At 41.8% G+C, this 26,953-nt stretch overlaps 1 protein-coding gene across 1 annotated transcript in view; it reads right to left on the bottom strand.

Moving 5' to 3' along the window:
• LOC149781004 (uncharacterized) overlaps positions 1-26,953 on the bottom strand; it is a 61,067-nt gene extending 34,114 nt beyond the window's left edge. The window contains exons 1-5 of the mRNA XM_089936449.1: positions 26,545-26,953; positions 25,713-25,876; positions 25,425-25,505; positions 2,311-2,440; positions 710-912 (exon numbers count right to left, since the gene is read on the bottom strand). Of these exons, the coding sequence (XP_089792575.1) occupies positions 710-912; positions 2,311-2,440; positions 25,425-25,505; positions 25,713-25,876; positions 26,545-26,585 (619 nt within the window). The 5' untranslated portion in view covers positions 26,586-26,953. The remainder of the gene's footprint in view (positions 1-709; positions 913-2,310; positions 2,441-25,424; positions 25,506-25,712; positions 25,877-26,544) is intronic.

Here is a 26,953-nt window from a genome sequence, read left to right as displayed (position 1 = left end):
ATAGTTAGTAAGTTTGAGGACCTGGTGGTAGATAAGGTATATGACAAATAGTTAGTAAGTTTGAAGACCGGGTGGTAGATAACGTATATGACAAATAGTTAGTTTGAGGACCTGGTGGTAAATAAGGCATATGACAAATAGTCAGTAAGTTTGAAGAGCGGGTGGTAGATAAGGCATATGACAAATAGTTAGTTTGAGGACCTGGTGGCAAATAAGGCATATGACAAATAGTTAGTACGTTTGAGGACCTGGTGGTAAATAAGGCATATGACAAATAGTTAGTTTGAGGACTGGGTGGTAGATAAGGTATATGACAAATAGTTAGTTTGAGGACTGGGTGGTAGATAAGGTATATGACAAATAGTTAGTAAGTTTGAGGACCGGGTGGTAGATAAGGCATATGACAAATAGTTAGTTTGAGGATCGGGTGGTAAATAAGGCATATGACAAATAGTAACGTTTAAGACCTGGTGGTAGATAAGGAAAATGTGTACTCTAACCGAGTTATCCTTGCTAAATAAGGAATATTGTTGTTGTTGCTATTACTTTTGTTGTTGTTGTTGTTGTTGATGGTGTATAAATGTATTTTTGTACGTACGTACGCGTGTATCTATCTATCTATCTATATATATATATATATATATATATATATATATATATATATATATATATATATATATATATATATATATATATATATATGTCTCACCAGGAAGGCTCTGTGGGTAGCCGTCTGGTCGCCATGTCACCTGATTTTGCTCATGTGAATCCCACTCATTTGCATGCACACCCGAGAGACGTTCGGTTATCCATTCCGATGATTGCTTCGCTATATCAACAAATTTGACTTCAGAGGAGTAATATGTGATGCCGCCCAAGTTCATGCCAACGTTGACGTCCTTGTTCATCATACTGAAAATACATTTTGGCGTTTTGACGTTGTTAGGAGAAACAGTATAAATACTGTAATATATATTTTGACATTTTGACGTTGTCTGAAGAAACAGTATAAATATTGAAATATTTTGACATTTTGACGTTGTCTGAAGAAACAGTATAAATATTGAAATATTTTGACATTTTGACGTTGTCTGAAGAAACAGTATAAATATTGAAATATTTTGACATTTTGACGTTGTCTGAAGAAACAGTATAAATATTGAAATATTTTGACATTTTGACGTTGTCTGAAGAAATAGTATAAATATTGAAATATTTTGACATTTTGACGTTGTCTGAAGAAATAGTATATAGCGATCATGATCACAAACCGATTCTTTTTTTAATTTTAAAAGAATTTAATTAAAAGTGGATATCTTTGTCGCATTTACGTTACATTAAAAAATTGTCGACTATAAGCCGTAGTGGAAACATTTGTCTAAAACTATTAATTCAGCACGGCTTTCATTTTATGGGCATGATGTCAAATACAATAACCATCATTTTGGGTAAAGAGCCAGTTCTCCAGTCAAGTCGAAAAAGAAAATATTACTAACGAAATGTTGAACAGTACGAAAATATTTAAAACGTTTTGACACTTTCCTTCTGTTTTATTTTCCAATGATCCTTTCAATTGTAAAACTGTTTATTGACATTACTCCAACTACAGGTTCAAATAGTTGAAATGCGTTTCACAATTATTTCTCTGAATTATAAGTGTGTGTGTGTGTGTGTGTGTGTGTGTGTGTCTTTTTGTCTGAAGAACAGTCAGCATAATCTGGCATCAAGTGGCATTTATTTTCTAAGATACTCGTGAATATTGTAATTATACTAGTTCTTGATACAGTCAGAAATTACACAAATTTTTAAATTCTCCGATACTATATTTTTAGCACATATTCAGTAGACTTTATCCATATTGTGTGCACTTTATTTTTATATATATCATGTTAAAATATAACTTGATGTGATTCTGATTGGTCCAAATAATCCGATGACTGCGATCGTGGAAAATTTTCATTACCTAATGAAACTATTTTTTATTACCCAGCCTAATGGAACTATTTTTTACTGCCCAGCCTAATGGAACTATTTTTTATTACCCAGCCTAATGGAACTATTTTTTCTTGATATTAATGAGCCTCTGCAGGCTCTGATATTACCATGGGTTGTTTATTGCGACCAAAAATCTACTAACTGTTTATCTTTCGTTGTCTCGTTGGCTATTTGCATAGGTTGCAACGTCAAGATGGACCGTTCAGAAAAAATCGCCCAATCTCGTTGGCCATTTACTCATTTCTACAATATTTAATGAGCTGCATACTAAATTCTGAAATTTTAACTCCATCTTTCAGATGGGATTTTACTTGCATGTTAGGACTGTATGTAGAACACGTTTCTCCAGTATAGCCCTCATAGCATTCACACTGGCCGTTCCAACACGTGCCCCACTGACATTTGTTCTGGCATCCGCAAACTCCAGGGCCCATGCAGTTCACACCTGCCCGTAGGATTCAATGAAAATTTGTTTACGAAATAATAATAATAATAATAATAATAATAATAAGAAGAAGAAGAAGAAGAAGAAGAAGAAGAAGAAGAAAAAGAAGAAGAAGAAGAAGATGATGATGATGATGAAGGAGAGATCACTGAATACAAATGATGAGAGAAAGAGTCAGTCTAATTTTTTTTCTCGAGAAAATAATAAGTAGTGAAAGGGGATACTCTATGGACAATGGGAATTAGCATTACAGAACCCCTTGGGACACTCTACGGACAATGGAAATTTAACATGGCGAAAAATCGTGGGACACTCTACGGACAAGGGGAATTAACATGGGAATAAATCGTGGGACACTCTACGGACAAGGGGAATTTAACATGAGAATAAATCGTGGGACAATCTACGGACAAGGGGAATTTAACATGGGATTTTTTTTTTTTTAAATTTTTAAAAAAAGGGGTAGGCAATGGAAAGGCTATCTCTTTTCGAGAAATATGGCTGGCCCTGAAAAGGGCCTTTGGTTTATGTTAATATGCCCTTAACAGAAAGGGCATTTGCGACATCTTCTTTTCCTCAAACTTCGTCTTACAGCAGGGCCATACATCAGAGTCCTCTTGAGGCAACCTTGTCTCTCTATATAGACTCTTCTTATCCACAGGCTGCTGTTGGTCCTGTGGACAACGGTCCACTTGGATCGGACATACATGAGCATGTCCGTCCTGAACATCATTGTTGACACAAGGGTTGAAGATTCAACGTCTGTCCACATGTTGAGGCTCCGAGAATAGGTGAATCAATGCAGTGAACGGCGCTTATTTATAGGGACAGGAAGGATTGAAACGGATTGAGTTCATTCACCAATCCGAACACGCGTTACAGAATTCAGTCAGCCCGCATCTAATCCGAAGAGTGCAGTCTGTGACGTCACGTAGTCTATATAGATTCGCTAGCGCTTGTGTGTAGTCAATCTATGCGACAGTGATTCAACATGACGGAAACTCAGAAAACGATCCATTGGGGTGCACCAGCAGGGGAGACTGCCCAAGGGAACTCGGACTTACTTTCAGAAGAGGTGAATTGGGATTTTGTGGATTTTCTCTCCTCGCAAGAATTTGTTCCGGAACCTTCGTTACCTTCTTCATTACCGCAAGTGGAGAATTTTAGACAGAGACAGAAAGAAGAATTGGAGAAATTTATACAACGACAAAAGGAAGCGGAACAGGCTTTTCTCCTACAGCAACAAGAAGAAGAGGTAAGAAAAAAACAACAGCAAGAAGAAGTAGCAGCAAAGAAACAAGAGGGTGAAAATCAAACGGTCACGGTACTGTTGGACATTTTAGCGGAGTTAAGAAGTCTGAAACAAATGTATCAGACTTCTTTATCACGACCGAAGAGAATACGACCTTCCCGAGCTAAACACGTCAACCCTGTGACTAAGCCTACCGTACCACCCTTAGTGATTTCAACCCAATCATCATCAACATTACGCAGTCCAGAAGTAGGCCTTGGCCGTGGCAAAGGCATAAGGCAGTTAAAGTTGATTGCTTAAACTCACCCCTTCACCATGAAGAAAAAGGCCCTTTTCAGGGCCACCCACATTTCTCGAAAAGAAATACAATTTCAATTTGCCAATAACTCAAAAAAAAACCACCCATTTTTTACCCTTATAGTACGTGTTTGTGTATGAGTGCGTGAGTGTAGCTTCTTATTTTAAAATCACAACTCAAAGACACTTACCTTTTATCATTCATTTATTCTTTTCTCCATTTTTTTACAATCCAATTCACAACACAACACTTTAATAAAAAGTTCATTGACTTCTTCTTTCTCCTTGTTTACTCTCTCTGTTTTTTAAATTTCTTCACCGTCTTTTCCTCATTTTCTTCCCTTCTTCTTTTCTTCTTCTCCTGTTTCTTTGCCTCTTGTAAATAGAATTGTCTTTTTTCTTCCTCTTCTTCCTCAGAAGAATCCCTCTCTTCCTCTGAAGAATCCCTCTCTTCTTCTGAAGAATTCCTCTTTTCTTCTGACTCCTCTTGTTTCTTTTTTGGGCAATCTGGAGACCAATGTCCTTTTTCTTTACAATAATAACAGGTATCTTGACTTTTGTCTTTTTTAGTCCCTGTTTTTGTTCTTTTTTGACGGTCTGGACACTCTGAAGACCAATGCCCTTTCTTCTGACAGATATAGCAAGTATCTTGACTTTTATCTCTAAAGGAAGGAGAGCAGTCCGTAGGCTGGTCTGAAGAGAATTTTCTAATGACCCCTCGCAAAGCTCTGACGAAACGTTCCATCTGGTTAGTCTCTTCCATCGTTGTGCTCGGCTTGAGAGTGAAATGAATAGTGAAAGGACAAGACACACACCCTTTTATATACGCTGGTCTGCTATGACTATAAAGTAGTTTATGGTGTTTGAACTTGAGTCATTTGACTTTTTGCTTTCAAGATGAAACGATCCCATTCATTCGAGAAGAAAGAAGAAAGTAAGAGGCAGAAACGTGATCTATCGCCTCGTACCAGGGCTGAAATCTTGGCACAAATTCATGCCAGTGATTTTGAAGAGGACATGAGTGAACCAGAATCCGAACCCTCTAAACCAAGTCCACCACCCTTTGTCAACCCTGAAAAGTACTATTCCATTCGAGAGACGGAAAAGCGCTCCTCTAGAAAATTTAGAACCACGGCTTACAAATACACGGTGAAGTTTAAAGATTTCAAGGCTGAAGTGCCGTTAGAGAAAGCAGAAGTGTTCATCACCGAGGTGTGGGATTCTTTGCTCACTGCACTCAAGCGACAATGTCAACCCAAAGAAGACGATCGCTTGAGACTTTCCATACAACACGACGGTTTGAAATCCCCTGTTTGGATCGAGTTTAGCACCCCTGCAGAATTGACTGCTTCCAAAGTCATGGACAAGATTCAACACGTACAACAATCTAATGATCAGTTTGACATCACCGATGGTAAAGCCACACTGGACATGACCCACGTCTCTCCTCCTCAAGGGACAGGACGCAAAAAGATGTTATTGGTGGACGACCTTCGCAACACCAAAACGAGTCTCGTCCGAATTAACAACCCTCATGACCAGATGTGTTTAGCCCGTGCCATCGTGGTGGGACGAACCTATGCCAACAAGAACGACACGGTAGAATGGAAAAGAACCTGGGACACTATTCAACGTTCCGACCGAGCCAAACAACGAAACGAAGCAGAACTCCTGTTACAACAAGCCGGACTGCCCAAAGACACACCCTGCGGCATTCCTGAGATGCAAAAATTGCAAGATGTCCTAGCTCCACGATACACCTTGAAAGTGCACCCTCAAGAAATGCGCGGGCCTCTATTGTTTCGAGGCCAAGATTTTAAGGACGGAAAATACATTCATGTTTATCATCACGATGACCATTTCGATACCATTACCAGTATCACCGGATTCCTAGTATACGGTTATTACTGTGAGAAATGTGACCATGGTTATAACAATCGAGAGCAACACAAGCATTGTGGATCGAAATGCACAGGATGTTTGGCCTCTTCACCCTGTCTGAGCGAAGAACCAGTGCCTTGTTCCACTTGTCTGCGCACGTTTGTCAGCCCTACCTGTTACCAACAACATTTGAAGACGCAAGGTTCACAGAAAAAATGCGCTTGTCAACTCCTGAGATTGTGCTCTACGTGTGAACAAGTCATACGTACCAATAATACCAAGGCACACGTATGTTCAGGAAAGAAAAAATGTCACATTTGTCACCACATCGTGGACTTGGAACACGAATGTTACGTGCAAAAATACCAACCCCCAACAGAGAAAGAGGACGGTCACAAGAAGAAAGGCAATTTCATCTTTTTCGATTTCGAATGCATGCAAGAGACTGGCATTCACGTTCCTAATTTCTGCGTGGCTCATCGAGCGTGCGAGAAGTGCATTCAAGAACCTATCTTCAGTCATTGCCCTCACTGCAGCAAGATTCCCGGAGGGCGTGAAAAAATCTTTCGGGGACCAAACACGTTAGCCGATTTTGCCCAATGGGTCTTAGACCCCGTCGACAAGACGTGGAGCCAAGAGGACATCGAACGTTACGGAGATTGTCATCGTCATGCCACGGTGATGGCTCACAATTTCTCCGGATACGATGGACAGTTTCTTCTCAGATACTATACGGAACAAGGCACCGAGCGTCCTAAAGTGACTTTGAACGGAGCCAAAATCATTTTCATGCAAGTGGGACAAGTACAGTTTAAAGATTCGATGAGCTATTTGGCCATGCCTTTGAGTCGAATGCCTAAAACGTTTGGAATGACAGAAATGGCTAAAGGGTACTTTCCACACTTTTTCAATACGGAAGCCAATCAACATGCCGTTCTACCCCATTTACCAGAGGCTCACCATTACGACCCCGACAACATGCGTACCGAACAACGAGAAGCTTTCTACGCTTGGTACCAGATTCACGCCTCGGACCCTTTCGACTTTCAGGAAGAAATGCTAAAGTATTGTCGTTCCGACGTGGACATTTTACGGCGTTGCTGTGGAAAATTTCGAGAACTGTTCATGGAACACGGAGGGGTCGATCCTTTGAAAGAAGCTTGCACCATTGCCAAAGCGTGTTCCTTAGTGTACCGCCAACGATTCATGCCTGAAAACACCGTGGCTGTCATCAGCCCTCAAACGACCCACTTTGTCAAACGTCAATACTCGGTCAAAACCTTACGCTGGTTACATTACTTGTGCGACAAGGAAGACAAGTGGATTCAGCATGTCCGCAACGGAGGGGGCGAAAAGACCATCGGAACGTATTCGGTCGATGGCTGGGACTTAGAAAACCCCAAGATCGTGTACGAGTTTAACGGTTGCTTATTTCACGGATGTCCTGTTTGTTACCCTGACCGTGGCACTAAAAATCAGTTTTTGCAACGAACCATGGAAGACTTGTACCAGGACACTTGTCAGCGACGCCTAAAGTTAGAACAGCAAGGATACCAAGTGGTGGAAATGTGGGAACACGAGTACGATCACCGTATGAAAACCGATCCCGAGTTTAAACGTGCCGTGGAAAGTTACCAGTTCATGGACCCGCTGAACCCGAGGGATAGTTTGTACGGAGGAAGGACCAATGCCACCTGTTTGCTGTACCAAGCCGACGAAGAGAAAGGAGAAGAAATCAAATACTTGGACGTGTGTTCGCTGTATCCCTACGTGTGCAAATATTGTCGCTTTCCTGTAGGGCACCCGCAATTGTTAACGGAACACATCGACCTGAAAAACATTCGACAATACGAAGGCTTAATCAAGTGTAAAGTTTTGCCTCCCACGAACCTCTACCATCCCGTCTTACCTCACCATTGTCAAGGCAAACTGATGTTTCCCTTGTGCCGTACTTGTGCCGAAACGTGCAACCAAGACCAGCCTTGTCATCACAGCCAGGAAGAACGGGCCTTGACGGGAACCTGGGTCAGCGTAGAATTGTTCAAAGCTCTGGACATGGGATACGAACTGTTAGAAGTGTACGAAATTTGCCACTTTCCCAAGACACAACAGTACCACAAGGGTGACCCTACTCAGAAAGGCATTTTCGCCGACTACGTGGATGCCTTTTTGAAACTGAAGCAAGAAGCCAGCGGCTATCCTTCCTGGTGTCACACTCCCGAAGACCAAATAAAATTCAAAGAGAAATATTACGAACAAGAAGGCATCACTTTAGACCACATCGAGAAAAACGAAGGCAGGCGATCGTTTGCCAAAGTGATGTTAAATTGCTTGTGGGGTAAAATGGCACAACGACCGTGTTTACCCAAGACGGAATATTTGACAGAACCTTCCCGCTACTTCCAGATGATTCACGACAAAACCAAATACATGAAACACGTGGACGTCGTTCGAGAGAATTTAATCTTGGTCAATTACGAAGAAGATCTGGACTTTGTACAAGACGACCCTTTTGGAAATGTCATCATTGCGGCTTACGTGACAGCTCATGCTCGCTTAAAATTGTACGAAGCTTTAGAACTGTTAGAAGAACGCGTCCTGTACTTTGACACGGACAGTTGCATTTACATCCATCACCCGATTCAACATCACCCTAACATCGAAGGAGACCGTTTAGGAGCCTGGACAGACGAGCATCCCGACGACAAGATTCTAAGTTTCGTCAGTGGCGGTCCCAAAAATTACGGCTACGAATACCGTGACAAACAAGGAGAAGTGCACACGACGTGCAAAGTGAAAGGACTGACTCTGAATTATCGTACCAGTCGTGTGGTCAACTTTGGGGTATTGAAAGAAGCCTTGCAATCGGGAGAGGATGGAAACTTTAAAGTGACCACCTACCAACCGAACAAGATTGTACGTTTACCCACTCACCACATCGTCAGTCGACCTTTGGAAAAAGTTTATCAAATCGTGTACCAGAAGCGAGTTCGACTTCCCAATCATTTCACCTTACCGTATGGACACGTTGGTATAAAACATTGGTTGTAAGAGGATAGCCACCCACCAGAAAGATGACTTCGCCACAGCAAGAATCGAGTGAGAAACCCGATGAGAACTCCAAGTTCAAACCCTACCATTTTCCAGTCTTCTTACCTGACTATTGTGATTGTGCCCGTCGATTGGACACGTTTCAGAAATGGCCTACGGATAGGGAAGGATTACCTTCTTCGCATGTTTTAGCTAGAACAGGATTTGTCTACTTGGGACCTGAGTCAGGATTGGGATACGAGGTACAGTGTTTCGCTTGCGGACTGAAGTTACGAATGGATCTATGTATCTATAAAGATTCAGCTATTCTGGAACATACTCGATGGTCTCCGCATTGCCCTTACCTTTCTATGGCCTTTCCACCCATCACACTACGGTACAATGTTGACGGTACCTTAGAGACGGTACCTTCCGAAACAAGACATAAAAAACGTAAAAAAGGAAAGATGTACAAGCTGGAGACTGCATTGCGACTAGTATAAAGAAAGGGGCTATGGTCAAGATCGATAGTTCATTGTGACTACCAAGACCGAGCGAACAAGATGAATACTTTGAAAGAGACATCGTTCCAGTTTGGGGATTGTAAAAAAGTTGTATCTTCCTCTAGTGTGACTAATATTGGATGGATAAGACCCAGGCATTGCGACGGAAAATGTCCGGAAGGAAACTGCGATTGTCCATGTGGTTACCATTGTAATTGCGTAACGGAGTTTGCAGACGAGTGCGATTGTGAGCCTTGCGATGGATACGATGCTGTACCTTGTGACCTGAGCGATGCCGTAAAGCATCATGGGAACTTTGTTCTCACTGCCCCTATCATGGAAAGTGATGCTGTGCGTGTCAAACCTGAGGGATGCGAAAGCGATGCCGCTCGTCCTCTTAGACATTTTACCGGGTTTAAAGGGGAATGTCGACCTTCACGTTTACCTCCCTTTGGATGTCATCCAGCCCTGAGCAAACTCCTGTTCCTGTCACCCAACCCTCATCGAAACGAACCTGTGAAAGACGAATATTCGTTCCCTGTGCGTTTGTCGGAATACTGCGACTTTGAAAATCGTCTTCAATCGTTCAAAGGAAAATGGCCAAAGTATCTGGGAGGACCGACCCCTGAAGAATTAGCCAGAGCCGGATTTTTCTACTTGGGCGAAGGAGATAAAGTCAAGTGCTTCAGTTGCGGTGTGTCACTTCACCACTGGGAACCGCAAGATTCGGCCTACGTTGAACATGCTCGATGGTCACCGAATTGTCATTACTTACCTTTAGTGGGACCGAGACATTGAAGTAACTTCTTACCATAATAATCTGTTCATGGATACTTTACAAGAGAACATTCGTGCTTTGCCTGTGGAGTTGAGAGAACGCATTTATCGAGAGCTGGTCAAAATACAAGTCAAACGTAAAGAACAATTGCATCCGATACGTCACCAGATCTTTAACCACTGGTACCTTCAGGCTATACAAGGACTGATTGAGTTGAAAGTGTTCCATTGGACAGACATTGATCAACGACCTCCTGGTTATAAAAAGGAATGGTTTGGTATGGACGATTCTATCTACTACATTGTAAACGTACTGTATCGAATTCCAGAGGAAGAGTTAACGAATTACCAACATCTTGAACACAATGTCAACTTGGTGAAAGAGGAAACTTCTGAACAAATTGTAATGTGTAGATTAGTGGTGAAACGATTTAGATTCGACACTGAATTAAAACCGTGTTTGTGCAAACAGTACATTTCTTGTGTCAGACCAAAGAGAATTTAGTATAACCTATTCATGGATACTTTACAAGAGAACATTCGTGCTTTGCCTGTGGAGTTGAGAGAAAGGATTTACCGAGAGCTGGTGAAAATACAAGTCAAACGTAAAGAACAATTGCATCCGTTACGTCACCAGATCTTTAACCACTGGTACCTGAATGGTATAAGAGAACTGATTCGTCAGAAATTCTTTCAATGGTCAGACATTGTTCAAAACTTTGAGGTCGCTAATGATCGACATGTTCATAATTATGGTTACTTCGAGATTCACCTACAGCAATACATTGAGGAAGACAAGGTAAAGGATTACCAACATTTGTTACGTGGAATCTACTTAGCGGAAGAGGAAACTTCTAAACGAACTCTGACGTTTCGGTTACAGTATGCAAGTTTTAGATTCCCTACTGGAGAACGAAGATCTCTGGCTAGAAAGTACGTGTATTGCATCCAAAAAAAAGAGAATATAAAAACAGGCTGCCATGCCACGATTTATGTCACATGTCATCCAACAGATTCCGTGGAAGGAACTCAATGACCATATTCAAACCGTGGATCATTACCATCAATTATTACAAGAACTGTATCCATTCAATTTGGGACGACAAGTGGTGTGTGTCTTAGTGACTTGTTTTCTGGGATTTCGTTTACCAGCCGATTCTTTGTGGACTCTTTACGATCAGTACTTACCCCTCCATGGCCTTAAATGGTCACGAAAAACTCCTTTTGCTCAAAGCCTTGCGATTTCATCTGGATACTTCTCGACCTCAACAGGAAAAAAAGATTCGTCAACTTTTAGCTACCCAAGACGTGTATGACGATGTGTGTGTAGCTTGTGACTTACATCCCCATTGGACAGATGTCCGTGCCTGGAAAGAATGGGGTTTTGAGGCTTGGACCCAAGAAGTGGCCCAGTATGCACGAGAGTTGTTCAAGGAAAAAAGTTACTTTTCAACCCGTGTTAGTGACGGTGCCAGAAGAACCCGTCACCCAGGACAGGACTGTCGTGGACAGACCTGAAAGACCCTTTCGGGAGGACACTTGTGTGACCTTACCCCCTACTATAGAACTGGTTAGAACATTACCCAAAACATGTGGTTGTTGTACAGACACTTGTGTTTATTCCACGTTCATAGTTATCATGTGCCTCTTATTCTTGTACTTAAGCCTTTGGCTTTTATGTATTTTTGTCTTTCGTATTCATGTTTGAAAAAAAAACATTCAATAAACGTGTTCTGAAAAAGTATATAAACTCTTGTCTTGTTTGTTTTTCGTGTCACAAGTGACATTTCTCACACCATGGCTACCTCTGCTGTCTCTGCTCCCTCTTCCTCTACTGTCAAAGTCATCGACGAACACTTAGATCGTGCCAGTTGGGAGGCTTTGTATCTTCGCCATCCCTTTAACATGCTCATTGCTGGACCTAGCGGTTCAGGCAAAACCGAATTCGTCAAACGTTTGATCGAACATAAACATCATTTGATCGATCGACCCCCTCAACGGATCGTGTGGTGTTACAAAGAGTGGCAATCGGCGTACAGCCTCTTGCGAGAAAGTCAAGGCGATTCCATCGTGTTTGTGGAAGGCATTCCTAAAGAAGACGATGGCATCGTCTCTGACTCCCGTCTAACCCATTTGGTCATTTTCGACGACATGTTAGGAGAAGACGAAGAAGAAATTAAATTGTGGTTTACGCGCAAAGGGCATCACCGTAATGCCAGTGTCGTTTACATCACCCAAAATTTGTTTCAACAAAGTAAAGCCCATCGCACCATCAGTCTCAATGCGCATTACGTGGTCTTGTTTAAAAGCCCTCGAGATAAATCGCAAGTGCAAGTCTTAGCCAAACAGTTAGGAACGCCTTGGCTGACTCAGGCGTACGACGATGCCACTCAAACTCCACACGCCTATTTACTCGTCGATTTGAAACCTACGACTCCCGAGGATTTGCGATTTCGTACCCACTTGTTTCACCACTGGTGCCAAGACGGAGGGCCTGTCCTGTACACGTCTCCGTCCTCGACTTCATTTCACTCCCCATGAAAAAAATCTATAAAAACCTCAGACCCTTTTTCGTCTGTCTCACACAGTGTGAACATGACGTCCCTTCAGTCGCATCTTCCCGTCAAATTGATTCGTGCCTTGTATGGCATCAGTCGAGAAAAAGATCCACAAACACGAGCCCGTGTCTTAGAAGCTAGTCTCAAAGAAGTCTTACGATGGTTCACGGTGACGGCACGTCAATTACTCCAAGGAATCATTCAGATTCCTCATCAAACCCAACGCTTTTTCGATCGAAACAAAGTCGCTTTGGTCCAACTGGCCGATCCCCGCATCGACACTCAAACCAAAAAACAAATCATTTTGAAACCTGGAGGGAGCGGTACTCTAGGAGGGGTCATCATTCGCTCACTCTTAAGATGGGATCCTAATGCCCCCAAAGTTATCCCCAAGACAAAAGTTCAACAAAGCCCCAAGAAGAAAAAGAAAAAGACCAAGTCCCCAAGAAGAATAACTTCTCCAGTGGCAGGACCCTCCCCTTACCAGACACCACCCCGGAAAAAGAAAAGAAGTCCCCAGAAAAAGAAACAGAGAAAAAGTCCCCAGAAAAAGAAAAGTCCACAGAAGAAGAAAACTAGTCGCAAGAGAGGCACTTCGGCCAGGACGCAACCTTACACTCGCAAACCACGACCTGCCACAGCGTCTCCGGCAGCCTCACGTTTGTCCACTTCTCCGTTGATGTCACCAGGAACTGAAGAGTACTTGGAGACGTTGATTACACCAAGAACTTCTCCGTTGATGACCCCCAAAAGAACTTCCCCAGTGGCAGGACCTTCCCATTTAGCGGCAGTGGCTGCTGCTCACAAAGTACCTTCTCCCAAAATCAAAGTCCATGAAAGATCGGGCATGTTACAAAGTTTACTGGATTTGTCCAAGCAAGAACTGGCTCGATTTAGTCCGTTGCGTACCCCTGCACGACGTGTCATGCCTGTCCTCAAACTGATACGCCGTAAAGACAATCAGTGGCGACGCGTTCCAGTATAAAAAAGGCCTGTGACCGAGTAGGGTATCAGCGTTTTTAGGTGCTCCTAAAGACTCAAAGATGTCACCCTCCAGAAAACCCCAAGGAAAGAAAAGGAAAGGACTGCCACCACGTTTAGCCAAACATGGGGACCTGTTATCTGTCCTGTCCAAAGCTTCTCCACCCCTACGAAAAAAACTCATTCAAACGGCCTCCAAAGAGGTCATCGATACCGTGTGCGAATGTTGTTTGAACGTTTTGAAAGGCACGATCCCTTTGTCCAAACACCAGAAACAATGCTTAGGCAAACATCGTCACGTTCTTCGGAAAATGGTTCAAAAGAAAATTCCCATTCGTCAAAAAAAGAAGATGTTGGTCCAACGTGGAGGCATTTTACCTCTCTTGTTAGGCCCCATACTGAAAGGAGTCTTGGGAACCATGTTGGGAGGACTGGTGGGAGCAAGATAAAAAGGCCTTCGGAAGTCCCAAGATCTCAGAATCGACCCCTGACAACCCCATGGAAGGACGAAAACTAGCTTTAGTGCCTTACAAACGATGGATGGAATACCATCGGTGGCAAGAACAACGCACCCCGCATTTACCTCCCAATCCCAATTTGAGCGAGATGTCCCAGTTACAACACGAATTGCAGTCCTTGATGGATCGCCAAGATTTGTCCGAAACAGAAAAATCGCAAAAGTACGGTCAACTCTTGCAACGAATGCAACTCTTTCACCAGAAAGCTTTAGACGAAACAGCTCTACCCACTCTGAAAGATTTTAAGACCTTGATAAAAAGTCCAGCACCATCACCAGTACCAGTACCAGTACCAGTACCACCAGTACCCGTGACCAAGACAGAAAAAGGAAAAGAAGAAGAAGAAGAAGGGTTTCAAACTCCACCAGAAAAAGTACGCAAGTTAACAACACCACCTACCTCCAGAATTGGATGGATTAAAAAGATGATGGCCACCCCTTCTTCCTCACAAGAGAAAAAGAAAGTGAAGACAGAAGTGAAGACAGAAGTGAAACAAGAATCGATATCCCCTGCTCAGACATCCTCCTCCTCTTCGACACCTATTGCTGGCCGCACACGCAAAGCATTACAATCCAAGAAAATACCCCAAGAGAAAAAGAGTAGCCTCTTCCAAGAGTGGGTGCCTTATTAAGACACCAATCAACACAAAAAAATGGAAAAAGTCTTAGCTAGCATTTACTACGATCCCTCGCATCCTGCAGGTTACGCAGGAGTTCAAAAATTGTATCGTGCTGCCAACACGCGACTGAAAAGTCTCCGTTTACCTCAAGTACAACGATGGTTACAAGAACAAGCTACCTACACTTTACACAAACCCATTCGACGCAAGTTTGCCAGAAGTCGCACCCGAGTGGAAGGCATCGATCATCAATGGCAAGCCGATTTAGCCGATGTCTCTCATTTGGCCAGCTACAATCGTGGCTACAAATATTTGTTTTGTGTCATCGACGTCTTTTCCAAATTTGCCTGGGTCGTGCCTTTGACTTCCAAATCGAGCAGCGAGTTAGTGCGAGCCCTGCAACGGGTGTTGAAACAAAGCGGTCGTCGCCCTCTTCGATGGCAAACGGACAAAGGCACCGAATTTCTGAACCAAGCTTTCCAAAAAGAATTAAAGAAACGTGACATTCATTTTTTTACCACCGAGAATCCCGAAACCAAAGCCAGCATCGTGGAACGTTTTCAACGCACTTTGAAAGAACGCATGTGGAAATATTTTACGCATCACCACACTCTGAAGTACATCGACATCTTACCGCACCTGGTGCAAGCGTACAACCAATCTTACCATCGAAGCATCGGACGTGCCCCGCAGGACGTGACTCCCGACAACGAAGTGCTGGTGTTCGAGCGTCTCTTTGGTACGTCCCCGACGAGGGCTGTCCCCAAGAAAAGTGGAGAGTTGGCCGTAGGAGATTGGGTGCGCATTGGCAAAACCAAACGCACTTTCGACAAAGGTTACTTACCTAACTGGACCACCGAATTGTTTCGCGTCACTGGACGAGTGCATGGCCGTCATCCTGCCGTCTATAAATTGGAAGACATGAACGGAGAAGTGCTCAAAGGAACGTTTTATTTACCCGAGTTACAACGTGTCACCAAAAAAGAAGACGACGTGTACGACATCGAAAGCATTCTCGAACGCAGAACCCGTAAAGTGGGCAAACGACGTGTCAAAGAAGTCAAAGTACGTTGGAAAGGATATCCACCCAGTTTCGATTCTTGGATCGACGCTTCGCAAGTCATCGACTATAAAAAGAAGAAGTGACCATCATGCCCTTTCACTCAGCAGACGCAGCTACGTCGACCACTCCTTCTTCCCCTAGTTCTTCTGTGCAAGATTTACAAAAACAACCCTTGTGGGTGTGGTGTGGAGAACGTGTGCCTAAAACGCAAATCGTCTTTTTCTGCCAAATCTTCGTGGTGTATTGTGTCATCGGGGCAGCCATTGCCAATTTGAGTTTGCAACAAGGAGACAAACAATTGTGGACCATTTTATTGAGCAGTTGCATCGGTTACCTGCTTCCTAATCCCTCCCTGAAATTCTCCTCGAACGGAAACGTTGTGTCCAGTGCCAGTGCCAGTCACCACTCCAACAACCACAACCAGAACCCCATTTTGGGCGGAGACACGCCTCTGACGTCCAGTAATATCCCCTCGGACAACCACAGAACTCTGGAATTATGAGTCACCAAAACCAATTTTACTTAACCTTACCCAGTGACAGTTCCATGGAGGTGTTTCCCAATAACACGTTGTGCTGTTACACGGCTAAATTACCTCAGGCCATCCCCTTAGATCACGAAGCCCATTGGGAAGTGGCTTTAGTGGAAATGATTCACCCGACCCAAGTCCTCAATGTCCTTCCCAATCAAAATAAATTTGATGTGGAAGTTCATGACGTGTCATTGCAACAGGAATTGAATAAGAGAACCATACCTGACAAGAAAACCTATAATGAGACAACTCAAAAGTGGACCTACCACTTGTCCATTCTCCCAGGCTATTATTTCAGTGGTCATCATTTGGTCAGCGCCATAGCCTCCAAGTTTAATGGCGTGTTTGGGAAAGCTTTTGAGCAGATCAAGAACAAAAGTGTCACCATGGAGTACCACAAAGTAGCTCGTCGCTTCTTGATGAAATTTGAGCAGAGTAAAATCGTGACCATTTTATTTTGTCCTGAATTGTTTGACATGTTGGGCGGTGACATGGAGATGAGGGAGAAAGTACAAAAAGAAAAAAACGAATTACCAATCATTCACGACAACACGACTTTTGCCCAGTATTTTCGTACCCCGGTAGAACTGAACCAAGGACTGAATTTGATCTTTGTGTACTCCGATGTGGTGGAATACAACGTGGTGGGACACACCTCCGTGCCGTTACTGCGTGTCATTCCTTTCAAAGTGGATTCTGCCACGCTCGCTGACGAGGAAGGTGGAAACACTTACCACGTCCACCGCGAATTTGTCCATCCTCACTATTTGCCCGTCAGCAAGTCGTATTTGGACACAGTCAACATTACTATAAAAGGAGATTTAGGACAAAATATTCCATTCACCAAAGGAAAAGTCACGGTGAAACTCCATTTTCGAAAACGGTTTTCTCACGACTCGTAAGTAAGTCATGTATCCAGTGTACCAAGGGGTGGCTCGACAGCGAGGACACGGTTTAGGAGACATGTTAAAATCGGCCTTTCGTTCGGTGGCCCCGGTGTTGAAACCGATGGTGACACGCGGATTGCACGCCTTGAAAGATGCGGCACTGACGCAAGGCAAAGAATTTCTCCAAAATGTCATCATCGACAAACAAAACCCTAAAGAAGCCTTCATGAGGGCAGGCAAAAATGTCTTGCTGCAAACGGGCAAAGACATTTTGGGCCGACGAGACACACCTATAAATGCCCTGCACGCTACCGAGTCAGGCATTCAGCAAGGACAAGGCAGAAAGAGACGACGAAGAAAACACCCTTTCACCAGACTTCAAGCGAGAAAGGCCAAGAAAAGAAGAACCGTTCGAGACTTAGACGTTTTCGATTATTGAAACACAGAACAAAAAAATGATGCACCGAGAGTCTTGCGCTTGTTCCAAGACGGAACTGGATCTGTTTGCCATGCCCCCCACCATGATGACGATGCAAGAATCCCAATGGGTGGAATTTCACCCCGTCTCCTCACTGACAGCCTCAGCTCCCATCGAGTTTGAAATCAAAGGACAGCCCGAAGATTACATCGATCTGAATAGCAGTTACTTGTACTTGAAAGTCAAAGTTCTAGATAAGGATAATGGTGAAGTAACAGACAGTGAGAATATAGCTCCCGTCAACAATTTCATGCATTCCTTGTTCAGCTCAGTGGACTTGTACTTGAATAACAAACTAGTCAGCAGCAGCATGGATACTTACCCTTACCGTGCCTACCTGGAAAATCTCTTGACGTACGGAATAGATGCCAAGAACACTCATCTCAATGCTTGTGTGCTGTGGGAACCTGACGAAGCGACCAAGTTTGACAAATTTGACAATGACGGCTTTGTGGAAAGACGAAGCAAAATCCTAAAAGAAAAGAGTTTAGAACTAATGGATCGTTTGCATTTGGACATGTGGTTGCAAGAGAAATATTTGCTGAACGGGGTGAATGTCCGCTTGAGACTGAATCGCAGCAGTACCGCTTTCCATTTGTCGGCTGATGAAACTGCTACTAAGACTGGCAATCCTAAAAGCAAAATCGAGGAGGCCAAACTCTACGTACGACGCGTGGAAGTCTTACCCAAAGTAGGTAACGACATCAGTCAGACATTGAGCAGAACGACCGCCAAGTATCCCATACGACGTGTGGAAGTGAAAACGTTCACCATTCCCGCTAGCCATCATTCCATGATCGAAGATCATCTGTTCCAAGGACAGTTACCCAAACGTTTAATCCTTGGTATGGTCTCGAATTCAGCCTTCAACGGAGCCTTCGGTGAAAATCCTTTCAACTTTCAACACTTCAACGTGAAGAAAATCGAAGTCAGTCGCGATGGCAAGACCTTGTGTACCCGACCTTTCGAACCTGACTTTAGTGACACGAAGATGAATTACTTGAGATCGTACTTGTCCTTGTACGAAGCTACCGGACAGTTAGGAACCAACACCAGTCACGGCATTGAGTACGACGATTACGCAGGAGGCTATGCTTTGTGGGCTTTCGATTTCACTCCAGACCAAGGCAGCGACGAGGGACATTTCCACCCTATAAAATCTGGCCAGATTCGTGTGGAACTTCAGTTTGCAAATCCTCTGCCAGCGACAGTGAACGTCATCCTGTATGCAGAATTCGATAATACCATAGAAATCAACAGTTTGAGAGAAGTCATTCTAGATTATTAGAAACCATGGAAGACTGTTATCCCTCTTTACCTAGTGGAGAAACTTTAGACATGGAATGTGAGGAGACCGTGGAAAAAGAAGAAGAAGTGATCATGATGAAGTCGAGATGGCCAGAACAAGAAGCCCATTTAGTCTCCTGTTTTGCCAAACACTTGGTCGACAAAATGACGGAATTGATCAAGAAAAATTGTTATGGATGTCAAAACGATCATCCCAGTCAAATTCAACACGATAAATGCCTGATGTTAAGTCAAGAAGAAAAATTGGACGAGTATCTGGACGAAGCTTGGAGTCTCATCTCGAACAAAGACGTGTTGCACCAGTGGTATAAAGACTTGCGTGAACATTCTTGTCCACCATTAACCACTCAAGAGATCCATCGTATCGAAGCTCTCCTGAATCAGAGTGAGGAAACAGAACGAATAACCGTTTATTCGTCAGACATTTTCAAGCAAAAAGTCAGGATCGAATTGACGACTTATTATTACCTGTGAAGAAGAAAAAAGCACACACAAATTAATGGATACCTGGGAACTTTATTACCTTTTGAACCACAGTTCGTATACGGCTTCTTGGAATCCTGTCGTCTGTGCTAAAGATGAACTCCCTCATCGCAAACCTAAAGACCATCAAGCTTACGTGATCAACACGGACGACAGTCATCTCCCAGGAACCCACTGGGTAGCCGTCTACTTTCCTCAAGAAGGATGTGTGGAATATTTCGATTCGTACGGATTGCCTCCTTTGGAAGACGATATCATCGACTTTATGAGAAGAAATGCTCAAACCACCCGATTCAATAATGTGAAATTACAAGGCACAGATTCCTTGGTGTGTGGACAATACTGTGTGTATTTTCTGCATCATCGCAGCCTGGGCTATTCCTTAGAACATTTAGTGACTCATTTTGATCCTCGTTCTTCTTCTAGAAACGATGTGAAAGTAGATCGATGGTTTTGTGACCATTATGCTTATCTTTTGTCTCAAGCTAGGAAACGTAGTGTCCATCAATGGCCTAATGATTTCCAACAGTGGAAATCACAATTTCATTCACAACGTTGTCAGCCCTGTTTAAAGTAGTTTGTATTTGAAGAAAAAATGTTTGATGTTTTGAAGAAAATTGTTTGATGTTATAGTGTTGGATTATTGTTAAAAAATGTTAGAGTTGTTGTTTAGTGTTAAGTGATTTTTGAATAAAAAAATGTTGTGTTTTGAAAAAATGCTTTTGTCTTTTGTTTAGCTATAAGAATGTTGGATTGATGCTCTTTCATTTCTTACTATCCCTCTCATGACAATCACTGAACGTTGCGAATCGAAAACCGTGTGGGGGGATGTTTTCCTTCACGTCCGCGCTTTGACTTTAAGAACCGGGTTGTTCCCAGTCTAGCCATCCATTGTCGACTCATCCTCCTAAGAAGATGTGCTCCAAACTAGCTAAGCTCAACGAAGCCTACGTGAATCTGCATAGGGTCAGACACAGTCTGATACCGAAGCCAGAAGAAATAGAGAATGTGAGAATGTTAAAAATCACTGAAGACCTGATAGAAGAGCTCTTCAGAGAAGAAATGAACAGGGAGAAAGAAGAATGGACAGAGAAGTACAGACTTCAGAGACAGCAGCAACAACAACAACAGCAGCAGCAGCAGCAACCTGAAGCTGACAGAGGCTTTGTCGATTGTCGTATCGACACCAAAGAGTTCTTCTTCTCTTTCCGAAGAAGCAGACCTATCGCCAGAGAGTCTATCCTCAGAGGACATCGCATTCTTAGAAACTAAAAAAAGAATGCCATAGCAAAAACAAAAAAACCCAGCCCTTTTCAGGGCTACCCAATACTCTAGAAAAGAAATAACTATTAATTTGCCAATGTGTGTAGGTAGAGTAGTGTGAAAATAAACACTAACTCTTTATTAAAAAATGTGAGGGTATGTGTTTGTGTGTTTGTGTGATTGCGTTTGTAAGTGATAAAGTAGGTTGGTGTGGATAGTAGATTAAAATGATGTTTGTTTTTTTTGGGGCTGTTTGAGGTGTATATTTGGGGTTAGATTGGATTGCCTTGCGTATGTGGATAGTCTATTGAAGTGATGGGTAGCATAAAAAAGTGAGTGAGTGTTTCTTTTAGGTCCGCGCGTTGTTGTTGATTTTGGTTATGATCTAGGTAAGATCAATTTTATGTTATTAGGGGGATGTTTTCCATCACGTCCGCGCTTTCACTATAAATTGAAACTCGCTGGGCAGTGTAGCTACCCTTGTTGATTGATCAACACAGCCAGAAGAATGAATAGCAGAATAGTGAAACTGTTAGAACTCCAGATGCACCTGGAATATGCCAGGCGCATAGTAAACGAACTATCAGCGGAGGCTATCATAGAAGAAGCAAGAATGAAGAAAGAAGAGGAGGAGAGAAGAGAGAGGGAAGAAGAGGAAAAGAAAAGAGAAGAGAGGATGTCGTTCAATATTCCCGAAACAGAGGATTGGGGTGTTGAAGCGAATCATCCTCCCTCTGCGCTCCCCAAAAGAAAGGTGAAAGAAGACTGGGGAAGAAGATGCGTGTGCGGCGCCAGGCCAGGAAGGTGCAACCATTAGATAGGTGCATCAGGAGTTCAAAAAACAGCCCTTTTCAGGGCTACCCAATACTCTAGAAAAGAAATAACTATTAATTTGCCAATGTGTGTAGGTAGAGTAGTGTGAAAATAAACACTAACTCTTTATTAATAGTGGAAGTGTATGTCTTTGTGTGTTAGTAAGAGCTGAGGTATGTTTGTGTGAATAGTAGATTATGGGTTTCTTAGCGTATGTGAAGAGTATAGTTAGGGTTTTATTATATGAAAAAAGTAGGGGGATGTTTTCCTTCACGTCCGCGCGTTGTTGGGTCATGATCTAGGTAAGATCCATTTTATGTTTTTTAGGGGGATGTTTTCCTTCACGTTCGCGCTTTCACTATAAGAACCCACAGTGTTCGTCGTTCAAACCATTCTGCAAAGAATAAAAAGAAGATGGCGTCAAACCAAATGGACAAAATACAAACCTTGCAAGACGTTTTAGACAACTTAGGAATAATGGAACAGATGCTAATAAGACTGGTTGAAGACCATTATTCCTATAGTCCCCATCGTGTAAAGATGGAAATTAACAACTTAAGAAAAGCAAAGGACAAGATTAGTGGTGTGATGAAGGAAATAAAGGAGGAGAAGGAGGATGAAGAGGAAAAGATAAGAATAAGAACATGGAACGAAAAAATTGAAAAAGAAGAAGAAAATGAGAAGAGGAAGAAAGAAGAAGAGGAGGAAGAGAAGAAAGAAGAGAAGGAGAAAAAAAAGAAGAGAAAGAGTGTTGGAGATAAAATAAGAAGTTGGTGGAGGAAAAGAAGAAATTAGAAGCAGAAGAAAACCCAAAGGCCCTTTTCAGGGCCCCCCATATTTCTAGAAAAGAGATAGCCTTTCCATTGCCTACCCCTTTTTTTTAAAAAATTTTAAAAAAAAATCCCATGTTAAATTCCCCTTGTCCGTAGATTGTCCCACGATTTATTCCCATGTTAAATTCCCCTTGTCCGTAGAGTGTCCCACGATTTATTCCCATGTTAATTCCCCTTGTCCGTAGAGTGTCCCACGATTTTTCGCCATGTTAAATTTCCATTGTCCGTAGAGTGTCCCAAGGGGTTCTGTAATGCTAATTCCCATTGTCCGTAGAGTATCCCCCTTCACTACTATAATACTACTTCTTGGTCACGGAATCATGTTGCACTTCCATGTTGAACGTCTGTCTGTCCGTCTGGCATAACCACTTTATACCAGCAGAATGTAACTGCATAGCAAAATATGTCTCGAGGAGCGCAGCAATGTTCAGAAAAAGCATAGTCACGTTTTGTATTCAAGTCAGTTTCTCGGATTATGATTTGCAATTCAGTCCTACCGCCATTGACGTTGTCTTATTGCTGATATTGCTGTTGTCGTTGTCCATCATGACGGTTGGTAACCTTGTGAACTGTGAACGGAAGCCATAACTAACCTTATGTATAAACATGTGAACTGTAAATGGAAACGAATACAAACATTACGTATTAGCCTATGAACTGTAAATGGAAACTAAAACTAACATTGCGTATTAACCTATGAACTGTAAATGGAAACGAATAATAATTTTAAGTAATAACCTATGAACTGTAAATGGAAACGAATACGAACTTAACGTACTAACCTTGTGAACTGTAAGTGGAAACGAATACTAACTCTTTGTATTAACTTTGTGAATTGTAAATTGGAACCGCGTCAAGCCTTACGCATTGAACGTTATGAATTGTAAATGGAAACTAACCTTGTGTATTAAACTTGTGAAGTGTAAATTAAAACAACTAACCTTACGTATTAACCGGTGAACTGTAAATGTAAACCATCTGAATTCATAATGGTTTCATATTTTAAGGTATAAGTGTGTGTGTGTGTGTGTGTGATTTGGAATTTTAACGTAGTTTTAAAAATTTTTCAGCCATATCGCTACGATGTCTGCAGTGTTGCAGTTTAAAGTGATGTATAGCACTGGAGCATCATGCCACAGACATGTAGCATCTTGTCCCACCCAGTGACACCAGGTAGACCAGTCCAAACACTAACCTCTTAATACTGAGCGCCAAGCGAGGCTGATGCTAGTACCATTTTTATAAGTCTTTGGTATGAATCGGCCGGGGTTCAAACCCGCGACCTTCCTTATCCGAGCCAGACGCTTGAACCACTTAGGACACCGGAGAGGTCCATTGTGTAAAGAAAATAACGAATTAAGACAATGTACAGCATGAAGAAGAAGAAAAAGACTCTCAGTTAATTAATGTACTGTACTTTATGATATGGACATAATCTACATATTAGCCCGAGTTGTCTCTCTTTTGGATTCGGCTTCTCATATTTTGATCATTATGGGACGAACTTTCGCACATACATATCGAAATGATTCAAAAGAAATATTTTAGACAGATGAAACATGTACATATCAATTGAAATATAAATAATAGCAATTCGATATAGTTGTCATATACGGCATTCGGATGACAGAGATTTAAAAAATTCACAATAATTGCAGGAAAAATTAGAAATTGGTGAGGTTCATATATCACGTACTTATCGGATTAACAAATATGTTACGTACTTATCGGATTATCACATATATCATGCAATTATATGATTATTACATATAATCACGTACTTATCGGGTTATCACATATATCATGTACTACTCGGATTATCAAATATATAGCGAACTTATATTATAACATATCTCATGTACTTATCGGATTATTACATATATCAGGTACTTATTGGTTTCTTTCGAATATAAGATTTGTAAGTATTTTGAACGTCTGTCGTTATTTTAGGTGAGCGGAAACAGTAGGATACTGGTGAGGAAAAACACCATACTTTCACAGACCTGCGAGTGAGGCATTACCTTCAAGAATTAAATATTTTTCCAAGACCAATTATATGTATTTGTTTGTCATTTAAATTTGTATGAGTTTTATTTTCAATATGATCTCCACCTTTGTGTGTGTGTGTGTGTGTGTGTGTGTGTGTGTGTGTGTGTGTGTTTTAACGTAGCTTTAAAAAATGTTCAGCCATATCGCTACAATGTCTACAGAGTGGCAGTTTATAGTGATGTATAGCACTGGGGTATCATGACGTAGACATATAGCATGATGTCTCACCCAGTCACATCATCCTGATACCAAGCCGACCAGTTCTGACGCTAATCTTTTAATGTTTAGAGCCTAGAGAGGCAGCTGTTTGTACCATTTTTATAAGTCTTTGGAATGACTCGGCCGGGGTTTTAACCAGCGACCACCTGCATCTGAGGCGGACGCTCTAACCAACAACCCGCCGGAGCGGAAGATTTCCACCATTAAAGCCCTCCCGACTTTAAAGACTCTCCAGTAAGGGGTACCCCATTCAAACCTATAAAGAAAATCAAAAGGACGACTCCAATAAATTTTACTTTCATATTTGTTCAATTATATGATCCTATCTTCTGCATTTCTGTGCAATTTTTAAAATACATTTTTCGACGTTTACCTCTAGTTGGCTACATCTAGCCTCTGTTGTGCTTATGTGCTGTAAATTGCTGCTACTTACATATCAGTAGTACGACTCAGTATTAGGAAAACATCCAAATTCAACTATATCAAGTTTTCTCGGTTGTGTTTATGTTGTTAGTTTTTTTTTTTTTTTTTTTTTTTTTACATTTCGCAAATCTATGCGCGATTAAACTGCAGAATCAGGATGGGGGTAGGGTAACAAATGAAAGGAGAATAGAGTGTAACTTTCTATTTATACACTTACCTGCTCCACAGTTGCAATCCCACACACAGGTGTGTGCTGTTGATGACCACTTCCACCCTTCATCACATTGACAGGTATGGTCTGTAAAGAAATTATAAAGTTAGGTAGATGAATATAAAGTAATATAATGTTTTACATACACACATATATAGATACATAAATACATACATACATACATACATACATACATACATACATACATACATACATACATACATACATACTTACAATCCTTATATATAATTCTTAGTGTATATGGAAAGGAGCGGGGATAAAAGCTGTATTTACCGCTTTTACAAATTCCATGACCCTTGCATCCACAATCTCCAGAACAGTTACCATTGTAGAATCCATCGAAGCATGCGCAGTAGCCATACGTACACCGCCCATTCCAGCTGCAGTCTCTCGTTTGTGTGCAGTTGCTAGCTGTCGTTATTAGTGCAAAACATACCCTTTTAAAAAGAGAAAATAATACAGGAGATTGGAAATTTAAAACCAATTTATTGCAGACACAAAAATTGGCCAAAACTATCTCACATTTCAGAAACATGTATTAAGTGTTTCAAACTGCTTCAAATAAGATGTTTCGAACATCAGTTTTTGGACAACGACAACAGGGTACGGTCCACATTAGTTACCCTTCAAGTACATACAAAAAATATAATGCGTATCAAAAAGATGGCAGTGGAAAAAAAGAAAATATGAGTTTCCGCCGCAATGGAAAAAGTTGCAAATGATCTTTCTCCTTTAAGAACGACTCAAAAAGAAAAAGAAAAAAAAAATCATTATATATCTCGGTCACATGAAAATAAGTTACATGATAATCCACGTATCTCCATCCCATTTTAATACTAGAGAAGGTTAGTCGCTTTAGACGGCACACTTTTGCGTATTATTGCAAAAGCGCTTTATGTTAGCACTGTTCTGAGTTAAGGCAAATTGAACATATACAAATATTGTAATGAACAATATTCTCAGAAAGAGACACGTGCGCGTGAATTCGTGAATTAAAGAATCAAAAATCTGTGTACTGAAGGACAGTTGAACTAAAAGTCAATTAATAAATAGCAAGTAGATGAATTAATAAATAATACAATAAAATGAATGTAACGTTAGTTACCCGACCAACATCAGGAAAATGATCCATGACGAAGAAGCCATTTTATTATTCCAGGCGTGCGAAACGTATTTATAGCGAATGTCTTCACTCCGAGAAGGTCAGGTGTATGTATAGTTTGGCTACCATATCGAACTGTCTTATCAAAACAGAGAGAAAGATTGCGCGAGGGTCAAGGGAGTTCTTTAGGTCTCTGGTAGTTCTCACGATCAAGATATATTCACGTTAAATAAGGGAGAGAAAGTCCTCCGTACATTATTCTCTTCTCCGTTCTACCCGTCCACGTTTTGGTTAATTACGTAACAGGTTCCAATTAACATGCCTGAATTTCCAATAATCTCATTGATCTTTGATATTCTACTGATTTGATTTTATTCCCTTTGTGTTAAAAAATGATTGACAAGTATGTAAC

This window comes from Sinohyriopsis cumingii, chromosome 16 (assembly GCF_028554795.1).
Source record: "Sinohyriopsis cumingii isolate HCF-2022 chromosome 16, ASM2855479v2, whole genome shotgun sequence".
NCBI classification, from domain to species: Eukaryota; Metazoa; Mollusca; class Bivalvia; order Unionida; family Unionidae; genus Sinohyriopsis; species Sinohyriopsis cumingii.
This window is presented reverse-complemented; position numbering and strand designations above follow the sequence as displayed.